At 35.2% G+C, this 10823-nt stretch overlaps 1 protein-coding gene across 1 annotated transcript; it reads left to right on the top strand.

The window, feature by feature from the left end:
- The first annotated feature begins 521 nt into the window (after window positions 1–521).
- Window positions 522–7166, top strand: LOC141587076 (uncharacterized). Its single transcript, XM_074408492.1, has 5 exons — window positions 522–939; window positions 1137–1214; window positions 3004–3085; window positions 5310–5452; window positions 6880–7166. The coding sequence occupies exons 1-5, from the start codon at window positions 631–633 to the stop codon at window positions 7087–7089; spliced, it is 822 nt and encodes a 273-aa protein (XP_074264593.1). The 5' UTR covers window positions 522–630; the 3' UTR covers window positions 7090–7166.
- Window positions 7167–10823: the final 3657 nt, after the last annotated feature.

Consider the following 10823-nt stretch of genomic DNA (forward strand, 5'->3'; position numbering starts at 1 on the left):
TGTTTCATCAATTGCTTTTATCTTGCGACTCATCATTATTCACATCATAAAATTAAGTAGCAATTTCTCTTAGTGGGACACGAGATGAGACACAAGATATGACAGAGAATCCGTTCTCGTAAAAAAAAAAGGGGTGGGTAAAGAGGAAAAAAAATTGATGGAAATACCAAGTAATTGTCACTTAATAGGTGGATTACTGGATTATGCAATGATATTTTATATAAATATCAAATGAATATAAAAACAACTTGTAATATTATCGCATAACTAACAAATCAGTTAATCTTGCTGAAGACGGGTCGAAGCAAGTGACGGGTAATGTCACTCACAAAACGGATAGGAGGACAAGGTGGCACCTCATGTGCTTCCCTCTTTCCTCTATTTGGGTCATTTGTCAGAGAAAATGGTACCCGTTATTCCAAAATGACGGATACATGTCGTCTTTAATGAGATTTTGTGCTAACAAATATATTTGATTTAAATCGTCCAAAGTGTGACTTTCATTTTAGGTGGGGGAGTACAACCGTACAAGTGTGCCATTACAAAACCCCAAAGATACTACCAAAGTACCAAGTACCAACCTCCATAGTTGCACTCTCACAACTCACAACTCACAACTCACAACTCAGAATGCACTCACTAAAACACCATTTTATACAGTCCTCTCCAAAATTACTCTCATCATCATCATCTTACCTCCCAAAACTGAATTTTACTCACCATTCTCTTCCTTCCCAAAACTACTCTCCTCCCAATTTTAAGAGACATGCCTTTGATTTAAGGGCATGTAATCTTAAACCCACTTTGATTTCCTCTAAGTTTGCATCTAATTCTACTCACCCTTCTTCTACTTCCTCATCTTTTCTGGGTTTTCAGGCGGGACCCACTGCATCACAGACCCCCTTGCCCTCTAGTTTTCTAGAGGAAACTCTTGAAAAGGTCACTTTCTTATAACATGATTGGTATACTTTATTTGTGTATAATTACAGAATTTTGCCACCTGTAACTGTAAAGTTTGTTACTTTGTGGATAGTGTCCAAGTTTGACAACTCTAGTTTTTAAATGTCTTTGTTGCTGATTATACTTGGCTGTGAATTAATATTACTTTTGTTGATAAACTCATGAATGATTGATAGGTTATTTATCGATGGCGTTTCGTCACGTTGCTTGGAGTTATGGGTTCCTTAATTGGCTCTGTTCTATGTTTCATCAAGGTGAGTTTTAGTTTGTTTCAAGAATTTTTCAATTTGGTATCTCAATGCTTCACTTATTGACTTTGTTGATATGAGGTTTTATATGTTTATCATCGAGATTGCCTACTTCATAGCACAACCCCATACGAATATACTCACTCCGTCCTAGTCATTTGTTTACCTTTGTTTTTGTCATAAAGACCAAGGAAAGAGGAGGCGATAATTTGTGGTTATTGCTATTGGATGGCAAGTGGACAATAATGAATGTGGTGGATCAAATTATCCATTAGAAACATCCCTAATATAGAAAGGTAAACAAATGAATAAGACACCCAAAAATGGAATAGGTAACCAAATAACTTGGACACGACATTGAGTTTCTTAAATATAAGTATTAATCAAATACCATGGTACAACATCCTAATTTTGTATATTTAGTTGCAATTCGCTGTAAGTTGAGTGAATTTCGTAACCCATAACATCAAACTACAGCGAAATTTTTCATGTCAATTTACAAAATATATTCCATAACCTCAAGTTTGAGGGTTATGATCTGGAGAAAATACTGAATCTTGTACAGTTTTGGACGTCCTACTAAGAATTGTCCTAACCTTTGAAAAGTACCTAACTGAAATTATTTTATTTTGAACCGTTTGTAAGGTTGTTGTATTAAAAAAGAAAACATTTTGTGTTAATGGTTTTAGCCTATTATCTTTGATGTTGATTCAAATTCATGTATTTATGTTTTATTTCAATAATTCTCTGTGTGATGATGCTACGAGTAGAAGCTGAATTGTATGCCATATAAGAAGATGGCTGCATTGATGAGTTTCCATAGATGAGTCGACCATACTATTAGTTTGTCGCATGGATCATTTATAGCTTGTAACACTCATCCATTCAAGCTTTGATATAAATATATACGGAGTAATATACAATGAAAATCTAGATCGGTTGACATGTTGTACTCATACCAGGGTTCGTGTTATTTGGCAGTTGGCACCAAGTGCTTAAGTTGACGAGGAAACTGAATGCACTATGGGTTTTGATATCAATGTTACCCTTCTAACTTGGATCTTTAAACTTATACGGAGTATATCATTTAAGAAGTTGGATACACTTGTTTGAGTTGTTTCTATTGATGATGGTAGCAAAACAAAATGTGATCCTATCTCTTAATTATCGAAAATAGTACTCACTTAGACCTTGACATTATACATGTGCAATTTTATAGTCAGACATTCCATCAATTTTTTTTCGTGGGGTTTGCTGTATTTGTCACATAAACTGAACTGTCCAGAATACAAGTGGAAAACTTATCTTCAGACTTTAGCTCTACTCCCTTTAGCCATATGGAGTTGTTAATCAGAGAACCAAATATCAACCAATAACTGACCGAGCGGCGCTCAATTTTATGTCATATCCATTTGAATCTATATTTTGCTCTTTTCCCTTTAGCTATTTAAAGCAATGCGGAGAAAAGCAGTAATTAATAAACTTGAGTAAAGTCCACATTTGCAAATTGACACTTAAGGTTACTTCATATTCATGAGAATGGAAACATAGTGAAAACTCTATGCCAAGAAGATACTCAGATAGTCAGATTAGTGCCCCAAAAAAATGGTGTTACTATGAGTTTCTTATCTATCTTTGTGGTTTCCATGTTTTTTTTATCAACAACGGCTATGTTTATAATCTATCTTTTAGTTAAGTAAAACTTTCAGGGATATAAAGGTCTCCCCTTAGTTTATGATCTAGATCCATCCTTGCCTCCTTGGCATGCAGCTAATATAATCCTTCCTTGTTATAGGGTTGCGGGATTGTAGCAGCATCCTTCATCGAACACTTTGCAAAAAGCGGGAAGGCAATTGACTTGCTGGTTGAAGCTATAGGTGAGTTTCACTTAAATATTCCGAAGTTTGGTTTTCTTTTACATTTACTTTTGATTGCCCTTGTCCCACATGTAAATTTATCGTTCATTTCTTGCAACCAGCATTGTTAGTGAAATGTATTCCTTCATCAATGTCTTGGTAAAGGAGCAATGAATAACATGTGCAGATGCAATGACATATTCCATACACCATAAATCCATAGCCTCTATTCCCTATTAAGAGCGAGGAGGTGATTTCTGTGTCAGGATAGTTTATTACTTTACACGGTATTAGATAGTGTCTCTTGTTGAATATGACAGCCATCATCCTTGTAAATTTACCTAGCATCATTCAGAATGTGACCCTTAGTTTGAGAAGGCGCGAGGTGCACTGAGGCGATGGGGTCCCAAGGGGCTTAGTCGAAGGCGCGCGTCTTTTGGACTCGAGGCACACTGATTTTTCAAACGAACATCCTATTTTACAATCAAATTTTGTGCGAGAATAGTCCTTTTTTGGTTAAAGAGGGCTACCATGTACTCCCTCCGTACCATACAAATGATAACGTGGTAAAAAATGGGGTTTTTAAGAAAGAGGGTAAAAGAAGGGGTAAAGAGGGAAGAAAATAGGTGGGGTATGTAATTGTGGGTTTAATTGTGAGTTGGTAGGTTGGGTATGTAGTGGCATTTTATGTAAATATTAAATGGGTATAAGGATAATTTGGTGATATTGTGGGCCAAATAAGGAATGTTACCATTGGTGTGGTACGGCCGTATTGGTTAAGTGTTACCATTGGTCTGGTACGGAGGGAGTATTTAAAAGTGAAAACTAAGGATAAGGGGTAGAAAATAATGGTAAAATAAAAAAATTTGGAAAAAAAATATGGAATTGCATACTAATGCACCTCGAGTGGCCTTGGTACGCCTCGGGTGCGCCTCACTAGTTGCGCCTTGGGTGTGCCTCATGTGCCTTAGGTGCGCTTTTTGTATTCCATGCGCCTCAGGCACTCTGATTCAATCTGATTGACGCCTCACTGCCCCTAGGAGGCGTGCTTTTTTAAACAAAGATGTGACCAGCATCTTTATAAAAAAAGTTCAGAGGGAACTGCAATTGCTTTTATGACTGGAAGTAATGGGAATATTTATATTAATGACAAGCTGGCGAGCAATCTAGTTAGGGCTCTCTTCCCTTTCTCAGGTAGCAGCCTAGCAAAGAGATGTTGATGTGATCTCTAAAATAATGTATATATTACTGGTACTCCCTGTAGCCTGTTGGTTTAAAGCTTCTCAGCTTTACCTGTGCCACAGGTCTGGGGTTCGAGTGCTGCTGGTGGTGGTGGTGGTGGTGAATGATGATGAAAGTGGTAGTAACAGCAGTTAAATGTATAATGTCACTTCAAAGTTCCTATTGATCCTATTTTGTCACCTAATTACCTGAGGTTATATATCTTCTTTGTATGCAAATTCTTGTACGAGATCATTTCACTGAGAGACGGTCACACTTAGCAACATAATTAAATGGGAAATACTCTGTTATGCTATATAAATGAATATTTGAGCTGCTGTTGTACAAGACTTATTGTTCATTTTAAAGACCTCGAAGTTTTTTCATTTAAGAGATCTGTAACATTATGATTTCTTTTCCTGTATTATTTACTTCATTGTTGAGAATCTTGAGATCAAGTGGCCAACTGACCTCCTTTATGCCAAGTTAAACTGCTCTGCATCTGTTGTCATTTTTTGCTAGTTCATCTTCCTCGGGTTTCTAAGTTATACTCTGTACCTGAGTTTTATTTGGGTCTGTGAACCGCAAGTAGATGCTGCTTTTTATATAAGCTCCCTGATTTAAATGACTTTCAGAATTGTGGAACATGCTTTTGTTTACCAAAAAGTTCGGATCTACAAGAACCTTGGTTCTATATCATTTTATTTTCTTGTCTGATTTCTGTTATGCTTACCAGTTTACGAAACCTATCTTTTACTTACCTTTTAAAATCCACCCTTTTAGCTTAAAAAATATGAGTAGTCGATTCGTGACTTGTTTTGTGCACTAACTGCACCGTATTTTAACTACCTTTTTTTTTTTATGTTGGAAACAAATAGCATGTGTTAGTGTGTAAATGATCCCAAGGTCTAGCATTCAAGTAAGGAATGTCGTTTTCAAACATTAGGCCATTTGATTAGACAATTGCTTCACCATTTTGATTTTTGGGTGCAAGGTTACTGATTAGTTTATTCAAATGAACCAGATGTATACCTGCTTGGAACAGTTATGTTGGTCTTTGGAATGGGTATCTATGAGCTCTTTGTCTCCAATCTTGATATTGCAAAATCACAGCCGGGAACGATACATCCGAATCGGTCAAACTTGTTTGGCTTATTTACTTTATTGGTAAGTTTGTCTTATCATAAACCTGACTTGAATATCTATATCAGCCTGAAATTGCAGAACTGAATGCGTGGAACGAATATATATATTTTTTTTAACGAGGTCAATAATGGATCGTGTGAAAAGATAAAGGGTTAAGATTTGACCTTGACCTAACGTCTGAAACATCCTCTATTTACTAAATGAATAGGTGAAATTAGGAATTTTCCCGCTCAAATCACCTCCAACTACAAATTGGGCCTTAATAGTAAATAGGTTTGTTTATTCTCAAATATTGGGTTTAAATTTTTGTTTATTCTATACAAAAATGTTAGCCTACTTTATAATTCTTATTTCTCAATATTTGTCACATTGTAAGATTACTATATATTTTACTCATATCATTATTATCACATTTTAACCATAAATATATTTTAATTATTATATTAAAGAATTTTCTTCATCACAATTTTCTTCATCTCTTATTTGAAAAATACATCATCGAAATACAAATTAATGTAATTTTATAAAATACGAAATCTCTCTAAAATACATCACCAAAAACACAATATTTATTAAAATTAGTCAATCTAATGATATTTTGATTTTCGTATGTTAAATTGTACTCAAGCTTTCACTTTTCTATCTTAATAGTTAATAAAACACCTCAATATTTTAGACTTAAACAGTAAATTTAAAGCGTAATTATTAATAATGCGAATTTCTCAATATATTACAATATAAAATACCGTGCGAATGCACGGGATCTAAACTAGTTTAATACTCAACCATTAGCCAAGGAGTGCCCAAGTGTTCATCTAAATACGACAGTAAAATATATGCATACGTCAGATGGCTTAGCCAATTAAGTCATAGAGGGTTGAACTCATGACCTAATCCATCAGTATCTCCAAACTCTCTTTACGTCAAAGTGTACTAAAGTGGTTAGAAATAAAATCAATAAATAACTTAAGCAAAAGCATATTTAATGTAAGACCCTCCATCGTCTCAAATGGTGTTTAATATTGATAGCAAAAGCATGTTTAATACTCCCTCCAATTCTATATTTTCTTCCCCTTGTTTGTGGGCACGGGAATTAAGGAGAAGAATAAAATAAGAGTAAAAAGTTGGGTGGGGTTTGGTGGTTGGAGAGAGGGATGAATAATTATGAGTTAAATAAGAAATGGTGGGGCCAAAATATTGAGGAAAGTAATAAAATATGAGTAAAAGACTTAGGGTGGGGTTTGGTGATAGGAGAGAGAAATGAATAAAATAAGAGTAAAAGTTTCCAAAATAAGAAAGGGGAAGAAAACCTGAATAATCCGTTTTAGATAGGGAAGAAAATATAGAATAGGAGGGAGTATTAAATAGAGGCAATATTTTGCAGATATCGGTTTCGTCGTGGTGACTTAAGCTTCCATGTCCGTAATCTGTTGTATTTAATTTTGCAGGAGCGACCAAGATGGTTAGAAATAAAATCAGTAAATGAGCTGAAAACAAAGGTTGGGCATGTAATTGTGATGCTGCTGCTGATAGGGTTGTTTGACAAGAGTAAGAAAGCTGCAATTAACACTCCTATAGATCTGGTTTGTTTTTCAGCTTCTGTTCTTCTCTGCTCTGGTGGCCTTTATTTGCTATCTAAACTTAATGGCTCAAAGTAGAACTTTTGTGTATATGATTGTGTGTAAGAATTGTGGTTAATCCATCGCATATATATTAGTGAGGCTTTCTGGAAAAATTGTGTCTATTTTGATTTTGAATCAGTTTTAATGCAAACACCTGCTAGTGACACGAGGATGATTATAATAGTCAGTTAAGTGTAAGAATGATCAGTCCACCAGTCACATAGATACAACTTTGAAATGGGCAAATGAAACTGAAAATGTAAACAAACATTAACCGATTTTCCCACCCTCTACAAACGTTTATACCCGTCCTCCACTAGCCGCCAACCCTTCTTAGCCCACCTTTGGTCTTCCCCTCAAATCACTCCAGCCCCATCACACTCTTCTTGATCACCTTCTCTCTGTTTCCTACACAACCCTTTATTGGTCATAATGAAGTCTCTTTAGTCTTGTACTGTAATCTTGTACTGTAAGTAGTAACTTCCCAACACTTCTACACTAGAATTTATAAACCCGCGAGGCTACGAGACACTCTAATTCATGTCATTATAAGGTCTCTTTACCTCTTGCTTGTTAGCACCTTTCGAAATGTTATATGAAGTCGTTTATACCATAACTAGTTTAGTCCTCAGTCAACACACGAGAGTTCCCTTTTTCTTTGATCTTTCCTATTTCACAAATTCTCATTGAAGACGGACTATCCGTCTTCAGCTTGTGACGGATAGTGCCCGTCTTCAATGAGACAAGTTGTTCCTATTTTGGATGTATCCCTCTATCATTCCCCTCCATTTTTCCTCCAACTACTCTAACAAACAAAAGCAGAGATTTTGTAGAAACCAAATTCCGGTACGAAGTTGTATTTCACCTTTTTTAAAGAATGTATGAACTATTGAAGCTGCACGTGAATTTGATTCCAACATAAAATTCCTACTATAAATTTGCTAGAATAAGTTTGGTTAACATTTAAAAAAGCACAATATTTTTTAGATTTATTTCATAAAGAGACGTTCTCAATTAAATTATTTGTATAAATGAACTCTAGTTTTAATTAAATGTTATAATCTACTATAATATTAATAAGAGCTAGAAAAAAAAAACGTTTACTACCAAAAGACACTTTATTAAGTTATTTTATTACTATTGAAAATAATGTTATATCATTACATGCAACTAATTTATGACATTAATAATACAATTACGTTAATTGTATAATCTAATTAAAACACGTATTGACCTTAAAATGAAAATCGGTACAAACAATGGGCTAATTCAAAAATGTGGGATATTAATAGCTTTTACTTTGCAGGTGGGATAATAAAAAGGTGGGGCTACTTATAGGGTCTACAATATACAATCTATCTAATGTTGTGGCGTTAGTATCCACAAAAATAGGGCGGCCCAAAAATAAGCCGGCCCAACTGAGTAGATGTTCTTTAGGCGGGAAAACTAAGAGAATTCTCATTCTACTAGTAAAAAGGGGGATGATGAAAGAATCAACTAAATATCTTCTTCCTTACTTTCCCTCCCCTCCCCTATCTTCCTAATCCTACCATCCAAATAAAGCCTTAGTTTTGTTTGGTTTATTTAGAAACAAATTCCTATATGAAGTTTGGTTAGACGCTTTTATTTTAGATTGGTTCCGCTTCTCTTTACCAAAAATAATAAAAAAAAACATGAACTAAATTCCAATAGGCTGTTTAGTTGAACCATGTCAATTCCCTTGTTTTTGTTTCTAAAAATGTCTTGATACCTTTGGCTAAATTAACTTTTTAAAGAACATTAACATCTATATAAGGATATATTTAATTTTATAATCAATGAAACATAGTAAGTGAGAATGACTTGTTCCTAATTGGGTTGCGCTCCCAGTGTCCACGATGTCACAAGTTCGACATCCAACCACAATGATCTTTAGTTTCTTCTTCAAACCGTAACTTCCAGCTCCACCACCGCCTATATGTAGCTTATCCTTAGGAGACCCTGTATTCAAACTATCATTGGACTGTCTACGGTAATTGTAAGATCTCCATTCAAGGGATTGTATCTTCTTTAACGACTTCATCTAAAGGATCAGTTCTCAACCTAACTCTTTCCTTCCCTCACAAAAGATTTGATAAATGATGAACTACAAAAAGAGATTAAATAAATGCCTACAACAACAACATTACCCCAGTCCCTCAATGGTCCCCATGGTTTCCGTTAATTGCGGGATAAGGGGGGTTGGAGGTACGCATCCTTACCCTTGTGTTAGTAATACAAAGAGGCTGTTTCAAATGACCCAAGATGAAAACTGTGCCGAGAACTGCAACGGAGGACTGCTACTTAACAAGAGCAAGAAGCGCAACCGCTTTAGTGTGCCTTTTTGATTTAGTCCATCAATTGAGAACCAAAGAGTTATTGAGTCTTTGGCCCCATTGGAAATATGGAAAGATCAAATAGTTGCCTAAAACATCAAAAAGTTCTTAAGACTAATACGAAAAAATTAAACTGTATGGAAATGATCGAAGGGCGACAAGAAAGAAGGGATGCGAAAATAGATGAAAAGATCCAAAAAAAAAAACATGTTAGAAAAACACTCTAAGGAGGGAGATTGTCACTTCCTCATTGCCCTTGTTATAGCTCATGATCAAAAATCAAAGTTAGAATCAATGCTTTCCTTCTTTTCCTCAAAACACAATCTTCTTCTTTTTGAATATGAGATATCACACACAGTTCCAATCTTGAAAATGGATGCTGATTGACATATGCCATTGTTTAAGGTAGCAACATGGTCATTGTGGTCTCATGACCCCCATAAAAGCATTTGATTACGTAAGGAGCTTTTCCTTAACAAAGTAGTTTTTGAGCAAACCTTAACAAAGGTAGACACAAAGTATTTTCAGGATTAGGTTATGGAAAACAAAAAAAAAAGGAAAAAAAAAACGCGCTTAGTTTGCTGAATAGCACATAGTTTCATCACCACATTCTCACATATTTTTCATATTCTTCCCCGGTCATACATGTGAGATGTTGATACTGAAATTCGGTGACGAACTCTATCATTGTTTACAAACTAAAAAGAGAGCACTAAGACTAACTGAAGTTGTTTAGTGGAAGAAGCATTTATACATTTATACATTTGTTAATGCAGTTAGTACCCAATAAAGATTACTCCGTACTATAATGTAAGCTTAACTTTGCAGCTTGGTGTAGTCTAATCACCCTTTTGCCTTAAAAATGCAAGATGTATGGCTGTAGGAACAACTTTTGCACAGGTATGAGTGAAGACTGCTGGTCTTTCCTTAAATGGAATGATTCCCATGTTTCTTTACCTTTTTTCAGCCCACCTTATTTAATTAAACTATCTTTGTTAAACCTCGTTCCATGTGAAATTATTCATATTTATGTTACTAATATGCAACTTGTTTACATATGCTCTCTTTCTTTTCACCTTATATAGCCCGCCCTTCTCATTGTTATACTCAATTCAAATCGAGTTGACAAAAATTGATAACGAAACCCTAAATTAAGAAACGAGAGGGTAAGCATTACTTGATTCATGGCTCGTACAAAGATGAGTGTTAATGCATTCTCCTTCATTATCGTTATTCTAGTACTAACACAAGAGCTACAAGAAACTGTGGCTTCAAGGCCACCTCCTCTTGGTATTGTTTCCAATGTTTTAGCCACGCCAAGGCGTGATGCTCCAATTGTGCAGAAACCTCGTTCAATAGGTTTGAATGTAATTAGGCCACCTTCTTTATCAATTGGTTTTAAGGTGAATCGTTATA

Source organism: Silene latifolia, chromosome 6 (assembly GCF_048544455.1).
Source record: "Silene latifolia isolate original U9 population chromosome 6, ASM4854445v1, whole genome shotgun sequence".
In the NCBI taxonomy this organism is placed as follows: Eukaryota; Viridiplantae; Streptophyta; class Magnoliopsida; order Caryophyllales; family Caryophyllaceae; genus Silene; species Silene latifolia.

What these genes read in the sequence shown, in the direction of transcription:
- LOC141587076 (XM_074408492.1), top strand. Translation starts at nt 631, where the DNA reads ATGCACTCACTAAAACACCATTTTATACAGTCCTCTCCAAAATTACTC. An exon ending in TAGAGGAAACTCTTGAAAAG is followed by an intron (nt 940 to 1,136) that starts GTCACTTTCTTA and finishes AATGATTGATAG; the next exon opens with GTTATTTATCGATGGCGTTT. An exon ending in CTTGCTGGTTGAAGCTATAG is followed by an intron (nt 3,086 to 5,309) that starts GTGAGTTTCACT and finishes CAAATGAACCAG; the next exon opens with ATGTATACCTGCTTGGAACA.